Consider the following 14,992-nt stretch of genomic DNA (forward strand, 5'->3'; position numbering starts at 1 on the left):
CAGCTGGACCCTTCTCTTTGGCCCTGGTGAGTGTGTGCTGGGATGAGAGTGTGACAGGGCACAGCCACTTCTTTCCCCAGCCTGGTCTCCATCCACAGTCCCCACTGGAATCCTATTCAACCCTGAGAACAGAGGCTGAACAAATGCTAGGCCTGTGCATGCTGCAAAACTTCACCACATAGATCATAATGCAAAAGAAAAGCACAATCAGTCCCCAGTGGAAGCCTATTCAGGTGTCCAGAGAGATGCAGTCACAACCCAGGTGGAAATAAGGCTGTTGGGATGATGCATTTAGTGCTGTGATCTGTTGTTCTTTCAAGACATGCTGCAGTGCATCTATTTGATATTTACAGCATGTACCCAACAAACAACTGACTCTGAAATTCAGTTCTGGGGCTCACCTGGCCCTTCAGAAAATTTGCTGAGCTACTAAACAAACAGAAGATTTTTTTTTTTTTTAATTGTAAGTCCACTGCCTGATCCTCACGCGTCTTTCCAAAGGAACACTACTGTACTACATCCTGTTGAAAATAGCAACATCCTGTTGAAAATACTACATCCTGTTAGTTTGATAGATGGTGAATGATATCCAGATGTTCCTGATCAATACCTGCCAAGAAAGCCTTGGCTGGTTCAGGTGCTGTTGTCAGCTCAGTGAGGGTGGGCTCAGCCTGGCCAAGGGCTGAGTGATGCTGTGCACCACCCTGGGCAGGGCTGCAGGGCCCCTGCAAGACTCCTTCAGATGTAAGAAAAAACACCAAAGACCTGACTGCTCTGGGTCATTAAAAACCCCACAAAAACTTTTCTTTTTTCCCCCATGAGGAATGACAGAAGGGTGCCACTGGTCTCTTGGTGGCCCTGTGACATTTTCTGTGCCAGTGCAGAGCTCCATCCCAGCATCCCTACACGTGGCCCCGTGCAAAGTGACACACAAGGGCAGGGGACACACCAGGTCCCTGCTGCTCTCTGCTCTCCTGACACAGGGTAATAGGTTTGCCAGTCCTGCTGGTATCTGGAGGCTCATTTATCTGAAATGGCTTAGAACAACTTCAGGACTTAAATTTCCTTTATTCATCAATCTTCCTTAATCTTAGGGATTGAAAATGATAATTCCCTTGATGCTGGCTTTTATCATACTGAGACTCATTCAATTATCAATTATCTTTCATGTCTGTTGAGCAGGACTTAAAAAGTTGTCTTTTCCTCAAATCTGTTGATCTAGGCTGGAGTAGCCCTAAAAGTCCTGAGTCTACCTTCTCTCTTTCACTATTTCTTGCTGTTGACTTGCTGCATGTGGATTTCATAACCTTTTTCTATATACTTCTCATTCATCAGTTATTAAAATGATAGAAAATTACAATTTCATTTAAATATTTAGAGCTGTATTTAAATAGTTTTTGTTTTCATATTTTATCACTCCGTTTTCCTTTCTGCTTTCCATAATCCCTGACAAATAATGAAAGTTCTCCTCATAGGCATGGTCCTGCCAGTATCTTATAAACCAGTCTTTCCTCTCTGGTAATGTGGACTTCAGAGAAGTTTTACTGCACTAAATTTTTTGGGCACTGATGCTATGTTCCTGTCAATGGATGTGTTTCCTTCAAATTCTTTGCACTGCCAGCACTCCAACTTACTCCTTCTAGAAGTAAAGTTGTCCCAAACTTTCTTGCCCACTGTGCTGAGCTGTTTTGTCTGGTGCCCAGTCTGTCTGTGCTGTTCCTGGTGAGGGTTCAGTGGCTCCAAGGGACATGAGCTCCCTCTCCCTGGGTCTGTTTTCTCTGCCTGTGCTTTTTCTGACTGAATTCAAGGCAGGGAAGCAGATGGGGTTTATGATTTCACCTTTTCTGCTTAAAAGTTTCTCCCCAGGCCTCCCCAGTTCCTCTGCACTGACTCTGTACAGCCCCAAGGCTGATCCACTATTTCTGGTAATCGTTGTTTCTTGCAATCAGTCACTTTTTACAAGTGTGACTACATATCTGTGTCTACATTCACAGTCAGGAAATGTGATCTACCACCCAGAAAATTTTCTGGAAGCTGAAAGAGAGGTGAGGAGTTGGAAAAGTGAACTTTGCTATTGCTACCAGAGAGAGGTTTGGGTTGAAGAAACCTTAAAAATCACCCAGTTCCATCCCCACTGGGCACCTTTCACTAGACCAGATTGCTCAAAGCTCCAACCATCCTGGCCTTGAACACCTCCAGGGGTGGGGCAGCCACAACTTCTTGGGTGAAGAACAGATGGAAAAAATCCAAGATTCAAGAAATGGAATAAATGGCAGCATGCCTGAAAATTATAAATTTCAGCATCATTTATACTGAACACAGCCCCAAAGAAAGGCAGATATAAAAAATGAGAGTCAGTGATGACCTTTATCAGCTCTGGTGACAACTATAAATCAGGCTGCAAATTCTCATCATCTTGCTGGACAGAATTCATTACAGACAGGGGCCACTGCATTGCTTTCTGCCTTTGATTGAGGTATGTCCCATTTAAATCAATGCTCTTGCACTGGAACAAATCACACATTTCCAAACAGAAGTCCAGGAATATGATTTATCTTTTGAGAACTAAGACCCAGCTAAACCTCACAGTGTTTTGTTTGGAATATAACACAGATCAATTTGTTCTTCTCTTAAGCAGACCAATTTTCTGTTCATTAACTCAGACAGCGTGTTGATGGCTGGAATTGAATATAATGGCAAGATTTAGAGCCCTAACAAATCAGCACTGCTTCATTTATTCTTTTTTTTAATGCATTCTAAAAGTACAAGTGGCAGATTAGCACCTGATTTTAAGCCTGTTACTGTTTAACAAATAATGGGAAGGTCTGTTATCTCCTACTTCCAACAATGGAGCAACTTTTATGTCATCTTGAAGTTTCATAGTTTATTAAAATGTTATGGGTTTTTTTGGAGCATAAGGAGCAATAAAATTTGGTAGCAATGTCATTATGGGCAGTTCCTACAATGTTCAAGAAACAGATTCACAGACTCATTAGATTAATAAGCTACTTTACCTATGGTCTGAACTTGGAGCTTAATTTCATCTCTCTTTTCTTTTCTGTAATTAGGATATATCCTGAGAGCCTTACAATTATCCAAATGTTTCACTGGCCATGTTTAAAACATGATTTTTTTTGTCTTGAACTTAGTGTATAATTGGAAAACATTCTGTGTTGTTGACAGAGGGTGATTATTAAAGCAGTAATTTTTTTCAACATGTCCGATAATTAGGTAATAGTCTGTCTCTCAGTTTAATTCTTTCCTGTTTCTTTTCTGGAATGCCTGAAATATTTCTGGAAAATAAAAATTTAGGCTGCATACTTTCCTCTTGTAACAAATAATGCTTCAGTCTTTGTGACCTGAGTATATAAAGACCAGGTATGTACGAAGCATTAAATTTTTTATTGTCTTACTTCCTAAATTGTTGGCATAAACACTTTTCTTAAGGATCTGGACACTTTTCTTAAGAAGCTGGAAGTTAGACCTGTAAATAAGTCGCTGCTGGATCAGACCCCAGAGATTTTCTCTTCTGGCATATGGCCCAGGACAAGGGCAAATACTTAGGGAAGATTCTGAAAAGCAGGCAAATTTCTCAAGTTGAGGATTCAGATTATTCCTTTAGTCCCTCACAATAGCTGGCTCAAGGGCTTCCTGAAAAGCCTTCAAGTATCCATTATATGTCCCTTCAAGACATATAATCTTGTATGGATTTTTCTTCCATTTTTATAATTCTAGTTTGGATCCACCTGCAGCCCTGGCACCTGCTCTGTTCTGGGACTGTGACTTCAACAGTTTGTTTGCCTTCAGCATGAAGAAATAATCCCTTTTATTTGTGTTGAACCTGACACTGACTGGTGTCACCTGGTGCCTTCCATACTTATTTTGGAAAAGGCAGGGAATAAGCATCCCTTATCTATCTTCTCCATACTGTTTATGACTTTTTTGACTTCTCTCCTTGCTCTGTTCAATCAGTTCTTTCTCAAGTTTAAGTTTCTTAGTTTGTTAAGAGAAGTGTTTGTATGAAGGAATACTGTAATGATAAATGTAAGTCAATCTAATTAAAATCCTTCTTTTTTTTTTTTTTTTTATTTAAGACAGGAGTTGCTAATAAAATTTATTCCATAGTTTAAAAAAGAATTATGCTTTGAGATCTTTGTCTATGAGTCTAAAGAGCTGTTGCTCTGATTTGGACTCTGAGAATCTTAAAGTCCCTAAAATTTTGTGGTTTTGAGAGGGTCAACTTTATTGCAGCAACCATTTGCCCTTAGAGAATCTGATTCATTTCAATCTCAGAGAAGATTTCTTCTTCTTCCACTTACCTGTGAATCTGTGATATGGAGGAGAAGATTTTTTTTTTTTTTTATTAACAGCAATAAGTAGAGTGTAGAAGCTTTTCATCTGCACCTTCAGAGCCTTTTATAAAGTTGGTTAGTGACTGTGATGAGGATTATCATCACCAGGTTGGAAATAAAAGACTGGAACATGGATAAGGAGAATGCTAGGTCTGCACACCCTGGTTTTGAAAGAACCAAGTGTCCAAACCCAGTGTTGCCTTTAGTAACTGGGCAGTGCACACCTCTGCAGTTACAGTGAGCTGGGTTTGTGCTTGTACATATCCTAGAGGATTTAAACTCTCCTTTGACTCATCCCAGGACACCCCATGGGTAATGATAAACCACCCACATGTCCCTAGCCCTTGTTGCATCATGGTGACATTCCTGGGGCAGCCACCACAATGATAGGTGGTGAGGAATTGTTTCTCCAGCTGGAACTGGAAGCTGTGGGTCTCAGATTCAGTCAAAGAAAGAAACTGAGAATTTCTAGCCAGGCAAAAGCCTGGGAAAGAGCCGGAGAAGAATGTAAATAATTATTTATCTCTCTTGTTTTTCACATTGTTTATAGTTAAGTTCTAGCACCGTGCATCAAGAACTTTGCACCAAACCTGTAGATTGTTTTCACTTCAGGACCAATGGAGTAGGTCCTCATGAAGCTCTGTATAAAAGAGTAGTGTATTTTGAATAAATCAGAGTTTTACTCTCACAGCCTTCTGATCTGTGTCTCTTCATTCCCATCCTGCCTCGACAGCAACATGAAGCAGAGGTTTGGTAGGATCCATCAGTTCTCAGTTAGGCAAGTTGCAAAAAAACCATAACCCTAGTCCTGTGCCGAGAAAAACTGCTGATTCCTTTAATGGCAGAGTGCTTGGGACTTCTGTTTTATGTTTTATCTGCAGGGCAGTGCGTGTAAGCACTGATCAGGCTTGAACTTCAGTTTCTGACGTGCCTTTATTGTTGTAATGTTTTTTATCCTGAACTTTCGACCTGCTACCTAACCCTCATTTGGAGTCCCTTTCATATGTCTGCCCCAGCCTTTCTGTCAGGCAGGTTGTCTGCTTTGAGAGCTGGACACTCTTTCCCGTATTTTTGTTCTTGTCCACCTGTCTTGAGAGCTGGAGTGGTCCCAAAGTGCACAGAGACAAGCTGATTTGCCTTGTTTCATGTGAAAATGGTGATTTCTCTGCATGTTTCTCCTGCTGGTATAAGTCTGCGGAACAAATGTCAGAGTTGGAACACAATATTAGGTTCCAGAATCTGTTTTGTTAGAGGGTCATTTGCCTTTCACTTTCAGAGGCTTTCCAGGCTTATTAAACTCCTACAGAGACTGTGGAACTCAGAAACCTGTAATCATAAAGAATGGGTTTTTTTGACCTTGTTTTCTACACTAACTATATAGCAAGTTGTGTATGTACATTCAAAACAGGTCACTCCTGCACTCTTCTAAGGGAAAGTGTGGCACAATAAATATATGACAAACACCAACCACATTGCTTTATGGCTGTCCTCAGAGCCACTTTTAGCAGTGGCTAAAAATGTTTAAAAATAATTTGAGTTCTTCAGAAAGAAGTTCCCAGCAGTACTTTTGGTTTTAAGACCGTAATTAGATTCCACACAAACACAATTTCAGATTTCCTTAATGACCTTTTGTTTTCCTCCTTGCAGATAATGAATTCATTTATAGAAACCAGAATGGCACAGTGATTCTGAGGAATGTCGAAACCAACAGTTCAACAATATTAATAGAAAACAAAAAAATTGTAAGTATTTTCTATGACAAGTAGCTGAATTTCACAGCTCTCTTGCAGTTGGATCAGTAAAGCAGAAAATGACTTGGGTTTTGACTTCATGTGTTGTCAAGGAGAAGCAATTCACTGGTGGTACAATGGGCTATGCAGTGATGGATAATGTGAGATTGAACTCCAGCTTTTGTTATTATTCTGCAAGCTCAGTTTCTCCCATACTTCTGGAAAGTATCATATAGAGATTTGCAGCTAGTCTTGCATATCATCTATAATTGAAAGATGCATAATTCTCATCTCTGCATACTTAATAAAAAGGACAATTGATATCATTTACTGTCTGTTGTCATTCTCAACATTTCTTCACGCAAATATTTATTTTTTATTTGTGCATTTGCTGATTTTTCTTGCCTAATGTTTGAAATGTAATTTCAGTGTTTTTTATGAGTAGTGTTAAGGAATGGAAGTGAAACTGTATTTGAGAGAAACCCTAAGAAATTGTTGTGGGAAGAAGTTAATAGGTGACTATTAAAATGAATGTAAAGAAAACAAAGTCACATCTGATACAGAGCATTGTTTTTAGTGATAGAAGTGTTTTGTAGCATTGTTTTGTGTAGTAGATGAAACCAGCATTGTGGCAGAAGTTAGTACATTAATTGTATTAATTACTTTTTAATGAGACAAAGAATCTATCACCAAATTATTATGTCAGGGCCCAAACTTAAACTTTACATGCTGCATTTAACCTTCAAATTTTACTGCATTGCATAAGCAATCCTCTTTTACTAGAGTGTAACTCTTTTCTTTACAATTCTAAGGGAATGGGCTGGCTTCCTTTAATGTCAAGGTCTGTTGAAGTCAAATTACTTCCATTTGGCCTCCTGTTTATTCCACTGGTTTTTAATTGTTGCAGTTTGTAAGAAAAGCACAGTGCTATAAGAAAATCCTACATTTTCATGCCATTTTCCACCCCACTGCCTGTTCTACCTTTGTTCCTCTGCCCTCTCAGTAAATACATCTGCAGGTCACCTCCACATTAACCCAGCAAGCCCCAGTGCAAGAGCTGCCATTACATTTACTCAGACACATTGTCTTTTTCCTCTTCCTTCCCAGCCCTGGGGCAGAAAACTTTTGCTACTTGGTCATGTTTCTCCTTCCCCGTGTTGTTAACAGAATAGTAAATAATATCTGTCTTCTGTAAATAAATCTTCCTTCATGCTGCCACTGCTGGTGCCCAGGCTCCCCATCCCTCCCCGTCCTGAGCTGCTCCGGCTCAGCAGCCCAGGAGATGTCCCAGAGAGGTGGTGGCTGCCCCTTCCCTGGAGATGCTCAGGATCAGTGTGGGTGGGACTCGGAGCAGCCCGGGCTGGCTGAAGCTGTCCCTGCTGCCGGAGCTCACCCTGGGTCAGAGGTGGCTCCATGGGGCGGGAAAATCTCTCCTCTACCCCGTGCTTCTAAAGAAAACTCAGCAGCCTCTTGTTGTTCGGTCTCAAGGCAGTTTATTGCATGTTATCTAAAAGATTTTCTTCTCAGGCTGCTGTGGTTTGCTCAGCAGCTCAGGCAGAGGCACACACACACCCTGACATCCTCTCTGACTCCCGACTGCTTCTTCTCTCCCCGCCCAGGGCTGCTGCTGTCTTTTATATGGTACATTATGTGATAAATGTTTACAGTTTTCCCCCAATACCTACTGCCTATATTAAATGGTGCTTTTCTACTCTAAACCAATCTGTGAGTGCCAACATCACCAAGAACATGGAGGGAAGGAAGAAGAAAGAGGGAGGACAGGGCAGGCCCAAATCCCTCCATCTTAAAACCTCTGACCCCCCTGTACAAGACCTAAAACCCCCCTGTACAGCACTCAAAAATTCTTCCCTTTGCTTTGTAACTACTTCTACTATAACATCTAAACTTTTGTGACTTCTTTTTCTTCCTGCAAGGTTGGTAAATCACTCCATGGCTCAAACCCAAAATCACAGCTGTTTCCAGCTGCCTGCCAGGGTCTCAAATGCTTCTGACCTGGGCCTGGAACCTCCAAAAATGTCTGAGGGACATTTTGAGTTCCAACACCTGCTCATTGCAGGGGATTGGACTGGGCAGCTTTTAAAGGTCCCTCCCAGCCCAAATCATTCTGTGATGGTGCCACCTGTCCCCTCTGCTTCTGGCTGTCCCCTGGGCTCCCCCCACAGCTCATCCATCCCCTCTGGTCTTGTGGAGGACTTTCCCCAATTCCCCTTTCAGTTTTGCTCTCTCAAGGACTTGCATCTAATTTGTTATGTGAGAGGGTGAGATTTAAAAGGCAGTGGATGAGTGATGTGTTAGTGGCACCTCTCTTTGACCTTGGTGCCATCTGTGCCAGCAATGCATTATATTGAAACATACTGGGGAGGAGAAATGGTTTCACTACACAAATGAAAAGTGGGGCTGGAAAAAGGTAATTCCTGGCAAGTCTGAGATACCCTGGCATTTCTTCTTGTTAGTGAGATTTACAGTGCTGATTTTTGCAGAACACAGGTCAGGGTGCACTGAACTGCTGCAGCATCCCAAAAACTTTTAACAGGGGAAAACAGAATAGTTTTCTTCTGGGTTATCTTAATTGGGGGAGGTAGTGTTGTCTCTATTACTAATTTGCTCCAGAAGCTATTTACATTTTTTTTTATCTCCTGCACTGGGCAGTGAATACAGATAATGAGAGGAAATTAATAAATTGCCATTTATCAGAGCTTTCTACTAACTACTGCCTACACCTGCCACCTCACCAGCCACTGTGCAGTAAGGAAAATTCTGGGTTTTTTGATATAGCTGCCTGCTCTGAGTCACAACACATTTATTCTTTCCCTTGTGAGTGCCCACATAACATTTCAGAGGTTTAAAAAAAACAAACTGTATTTTTCAAGACACTTAATTCTGGCAATATTCTTCATCCTTAGAGAGATGATCATAACAATTATTTCTAAGTGTCATTTGCTTGAAAACTGAAGAACATTTGTTTCAAAACTGTATTTATTTTCCAGGTCTCCTTAAAGGCTATCCGGTATGAGGTGTCACCTGACAGGGAATATGCACTATTTGCCTTCGATGTTGAACCTGTAAGTAAACAGATTTGATTTCAAAATACACAGCCTGTGGCAATTTTTTCTTTTTTTTCTTTTTTTTTGACTTTTATGCCAGCAAGATGATATTTTAAATTAATTGCTTCCTATGAAAGAAAGCAAAAAAACCCCTCACTTAGCAATTCTGAGAGCATGTCACACTGCCATCTAGTAGAGGAGAAAGGTATAAATTAGACTGTGAGGAAACACTGTCACTGCCAGGATTTTATAGCCTCCGGGAGGGGGATTGTAAGGACATGTCTTTGCTACAAGGATTTCTATTCCTCTTCTGTGATTTTTTTTTTTCCACGGTGCCTTTTTCCATCACCCTATAAATTTCTTTCCTCAGAACAAAAAGCTACTGTCAGTGTCTCCCACAACTGAAATAATACATTAATTATGGTGTCACCATTCCCACTGCTGCAGTTAGGCTTGAGCTATCACTTTCATTATAAATCCTTTTCTTCTGAGGGTTAGGTATAAATCATTTGTAAAAAATCACCATTAGGTTGATACTAAGTTCTGGATTACAGCAAATTTTTTTACCAGACTTCAAAAGGGAAAAATGTAATGAGTCATTTTTAAATGATGACCAAAGAATCAAACATGGGGGAAGCAATTCTTCTTCATGAATAATATTTTTGTCTTTCTCAATTCTGCTGGTATAAGGCCTGAAATGTTTGAGTGATAGCTATGCTCTACTACTTGGATTAACTATAAGCCCTATATATTTTGTTTCCATAGTTAAGAATATCACCAATTCTTCAAAATTAAAATAATTAATTCACTGACAGTTGTAATTGTTTTTTTTTCCATAATGTAAATAACGTTTCAGCTGCTAACCAAAGGAAATTTGTGGGTCCTTTTGGTAGTGAAAGTTGTAGCTCTATTGCTCATCTGATTTCTCTGACATTGTCTTTGGAGTTATTCCAGACTTGGTGCTGTGAAAGTCAGAAGAAGCATGCCTGGTTTTAGAAAAAGGGAAAATAAAACTGTATCAGAAACTTTAGAAGTAATTAATAATGATTTTTCTTGGGAAATTACTGATGGTGTGACTTCACTTACATGAAGCTTAACTTAGTTCTAGACAGAGATGGATGGGGAAGTGTTAAGTTAATTCTAAACATGGAAGAGACAGCTGAGGGACCAAAGCCTTTCTCTCAAATTTCCCTGCCTTGTGAGCCAGAGATGCTTTGCAAAATTCAGTTCTTTTAGTGGACATCAGCCTTTGTCTGTGCCAACTCTGTTCAGATGCACTGTGTAGGGTGGAAAAGCCCTGAGGAGGGAGGGCTTTCTTAGTTTCTCTGAGAATGACAGAAAAATGCCTTTAATAACAAAACAAAACAAAAAGCTCATAAAAAACCCAACCAAAAAAAAAAAAAAAAGGAGAGAGAAAAAGTAAAATTTCTGAAAAACAGTAACGAGAAATAAACTTTTTATTCTTAACCTTTATCCACTGAAAGGACTGCACACTGAAGATCTGAAAGAAGCAGAGTTAGGGGGGCTTTGACAGCCCAGAGTTTGTGTTCAGTCTGGGGAGGAGTGCTTGGTGTGGGCAACGTGCAGGAGGGGAATGGGAATGGGAATGGGAATGGGAATGGGAATGGGAATGGGAATGGAAAGGGATGGGCTGGATGTGCTTCTTCTGCATCCTCCTCTCTGCACATCAGTGCTTGCAGACCTGTGAGTTTGAGGTACAGGAAAACACAAAAAAGTTTGTGGTTCTTAAGAAGAGAGAGCAGCACACAGCCAGGTGCTGCCTGCATCACACCACATCTTCTTCTAGAAAGGAAAACCCAGGGTGGGAAGCTGAAAACATTCTCTGGGAATGTCTCAGGATGTGGCATATACTTACTGTAAAAGAACATTGCAAATTGCTCAGCTATTCATATATAGCAAGAGCTCCTGAAGCAAAATGAACCAAAACAAACCCGCTTTTATTCCTTTAAGATCCATGTTTAAGGAGAAAAGAAAATTTTTTGGGTTTGTTTTGTTTTGTTTTGTTCTGTTTTGAAGCTCTCTAATAGAGGGGTAGTTGGGTTCAGTCTTGGTTGTTGCAGCCTTAAGCCATGATGGGTGGTTCTCTATATTAAAATGGCAATAACTGTTGAATTACTTCTTCAGCTTTCTTCTCCCTTGGTATGCAGACTGTGGCTACAAATAATTGCATGTTAGTTAGCTCTTCACATTTCTGCATTTCAAACTGTATTCTTGGACAAAATTTAAATTACCCTGTTTTCTGCAACACAAGGAATTGATTAGCAAAGCCTTGGGCCGTTGTCCTTGTTGCAAAGTCAAAAGGAGATTTCAGGAGATGTACTGGCAGAGGACATGCCTTTAAAGTTTAATTCTACAATTTCAAAAAAGGAGCTTCTTGGAATTATTGCATACTTATTTTTTAGCCATCAGAAATGGTTTCTTTTTTTTTTTTTGGCATTTGAAAGTGTGATGTGCTGCCTTTTAATTGTTTGTGAGTATAGATATTTTCATCATATTTTAACACAGTTGTGCTGCTTTAATATGCATAGTATGAATTAATAATTTGCCTGAATTCTGAAATGAATTGATTCAGCCTCTACGTTTAATACCAGTCAGGAATAAACATCAAAATAGAAGAGCACAAGGTGTCACTCCAATGAAGCGGAATATTTTAAAGAAAAGTGCCACAAAGTCATTTCTTTCCAGTAATAGCTGCTTCTATATTTTTCTATTTATTTGCACAGAGGCATGTCTGTTCAGTGTTGGTCTGGGTGACAGCACTGACACCCACACTGGAACAACACAGCACTGAACTGCCAGACACCTATTTTGCAGAGACACTGAGGCAGCTAATGTGTGTTTTCCTGTCGTATCACTTCATCATTTTAAAGGATAATGAATTAAAGCACGTTCCTTAAAATATATTTCTCCCAGGAAGCTTGGCAGACAGCTGTGAGGCTGGTGTGGGTACATTGTGGCTGGCCTGGCTGTCAGATTTCATTGTAAATCCTTTTTTTTTGCAGTGCTTATATTTACAGAAGTTTAATCTTTCAGGCAGCAATATTCTGGGTAAGCCTTGTGCTAATAGGGAGCTTTTCTAACCTTGAACACAGAAGATTTGTTCTTTTTCTGGAAAGGTCACAGGAAAGGTACCAAGCCTCTTCGTCTTGAAATACTCCCACAGTTTTTCTGCTGTTTATTTTTAGTTTCTTTACACCATAACAAGGTGCTACCTGAGGCTGAAACAGCAGAGTGAAATTTCGGGAAAGCATTGGGGAATAAACACCTCCATGGGGAAACTTTGATTTGAAATCATCCTTCACCAAAACAAGTGTGTGGGGCTCTGATATGGGGTTTAATAACCCCAAAACTCATGGGTAAATGGGGTTTGGCCACAGCAGCTCAGCAGAAGGGGGGCAGAGGCTCACACTTGTCTCTGGTGCTGCCAGACCAAGGACACTCATGCCCAGCACGAAGCTCCAGCATCACTGATGGGCAAACTCTGTGCTCCCCGTGTGCCTCCTGGGGACACACACAGGTCTTTGGGCTGGCACCACCTCTGTGGGTACCCCTGGTCTCCAAAAGGGATTTCCTGAATAGCCAAGTGACAAAGCAACCCTTAAATCTCATGGCATTTCTGTGACTGAGGTAAGAATAAAGATGAGCGACTAAAGCTTGTGCAGCTTTGTGTGGCAGCCAGTTACCAGTGGAGTTTGTGTAATGGAATAAAAGAAACACAGGAAATATCTCAGAAGAAAACTTTATTTTCTGGAGTGATGTAGTGAGATGTTAAATAGTGAATATTTAATTGCCTTTATTAGGAATCAGTGTTGTCATCATGCAAGAGAGGAATTAAAGCTGCCAAGATTCCTCTCAAAACTTTTTGCTATTTGTCTCCAGTTTTACCAGCCCATTTCTGTGTTTGTGCCAGTTAAGGGCAATTTCACTTAGAAATGCTTGCTGGTTAGCATGGACCAAACTGCAAAGGCTTCTGAACAAAGTTAGGGCTCAGAGACTTTTGCAGCTGATACAACAGATGCTGTTACCTATTTTGCAGTAAAAGAAATGCTCTTTTTTAATCCAAATGGCTGGAACAAATTAATCATTGTTGTAATTAGAACACACTCAATAATTATTTTTTAGCCTAGTTCATATGGTGAGTTCAATATTTCTGTTCTTCCTGCCTGTATCTCTGAGATGAGTGGTGGAACAAAAGAGAGCTCAGAAAGACCCAGAACAAAACTTAAGAGTTGGTATTTAGAGTGTGAAAGAAGTAAAAAAAGCACTATTTTAGAAAGCAACAATATTACTATTGTTGCTGTTACTATTTTACAATAGCAACAACAATTTTACTATTGTTGTTACTATTTTTTATTATTTCCCCAAGTCTGGTTTTATGTGAAATGAATGGGTTTTGTGCTTATAGTCCAATTACAACCTCATCCTAATTTAATTAGTTGTGTAAAAATTAAAATAACATAATGCGTGTTATTTCCAAAACACTAATGGGTATAAATATTAATGTATCCTCATAACATCCTTTTGAGTTAGGTGATAAACATTATTATGATAAATATACCTCTGAAAATTGAACACTGTCATAACTATCATCAGTAATACAGCTCAGACTGTAGTCATGATATTTATTGCTTAATTGAAATGGATTTACCAGGCCTAGAAATAGGCTTACATAAATCTGTTTTCTTTATATGGCAATAAATATATTTCACTTTTTTTTTTTTTTAATTCTCACCCAATGTTGTTTTCAGGAACACTGAAAATGTTTAGTGATTTCATGATAAAGTGAGCACAGATAGAATATTTCTGTCATAAAATAATGCTGGTTTATTGATTGTTATTTAATTTTTGGTGTTTGTTGTAAATTATTAGTTTTTGAGGGGGCCATTTTGAGGTAAAAACCTTAAGTTTATGGTTTTCATATCCTCTTTTTAATGTGAATACAGTTTTGAATCACTGTTCATAAATCCAAATGACTCCTCTGTTGGAAAGCTGCACAATATAAGGATATTGTTCACTTATATCAAAGGCTGCTGGATAAAATTATTTTTCCCAACATTTTCAAGCCTGAAGCACTGTAATTTTTTATACTTGTGAGAAACAGTTACTGTTACTAGGATAAATAATGGATTAGGATAAAGCACCTACTAAACAAAAAGAAGAAAAGGACTCAATCCAAATACTGTTTATATCAGATAAAATATTTCTGTTATTACATCTGTGCATGTGTGTATCTTCAGGCAGAGTATCTTCTCTTTTCTCAGTTCACCAACTGTATGAATGTAGTTGTGAATAAGAATGAGCTATATGACTGTAGTCATCCAGTGCTTTTTTAATGAGCAGAAATAAAGTTATTAATGAATTAGTGGAAACACATAGGCCAGCCAGTCATCAAATCTGGTAATTTTCTAAATTTTCAGGAAAGCAACACCTTCAGTTACTTCCCATAGAATAAATATTATTAATACAATTCAGCTAATCTTTATTATTTCAATAAAATGCTCACAGCTTCTGAAAGTGGGAGCATTTTTATGTGTGGGCTTGCAGTGAGGTTGTTGTGGGGCATCAGGGATGAAGGTGGGGCCCACCTTTCTTCCTTCTTCTTACAGATCCTCTTTTGAGTGATTTTTATTTTAACAGCCAAGATCAGTAGTGCGATAACCTTGTTGATAAGTGCTGTTTAACCTCTTTGTGGTAGAACAGCAGCTTCAGCTACATTTACCTCATTAAAGCTAAGGCCTGTGTGTCCAGAAGTGTTGCAAGAATGTGCTAACAGCACAGAAGAGGTTAATTTTGTGGGTGATAGTTTACTTTGGATTCGAAGCTG

At 39.5% G+C, this 14,992-nt stretch overlaps 1 protein-coding gene across 5 annotated transcripts in view; it reads left to right on the top strand.

The window, feature by feature from the left end:
* Positions 1–14,992, top strand: part of DPP6 (dipeptidyl peptidase like 6) — a 545,428-nt gene that overhangs the window by 402,408 nt on the left and 128,028 nt on the right. For all 5 annotated transcript variants that reach the window (XM_030264257.4, XM_030264258.4, XM_002189663.7 and 2 more), the window contains exons 4-5: positions 6,000–6,094; positions 9,091–9,165. In XM_030264257.4, coding sequence (XP_030120117.3) covers positions 6,000–6,094; positions 9,091–9,165 — 170 coding nt within the window. The remainder of the gene's footprint in view (positions 1–5,999; positions 6,095–9,090; positions 9,166–14,992) is intronic.

This window comes from Taeniopygia guttata, chromosome 2 (assembly GCF_048771995.1).
Source record: "Taeniopygia guttata chromosome 2, bTaeGut7.mat, whole genome shotgun sequence".
Lineage (NCBI taxonomy): Eukaryota > Metazoa > Chordata > Aves > Passeriformes > Estrildidae > Taeniopygia > Taeniopygia guttata.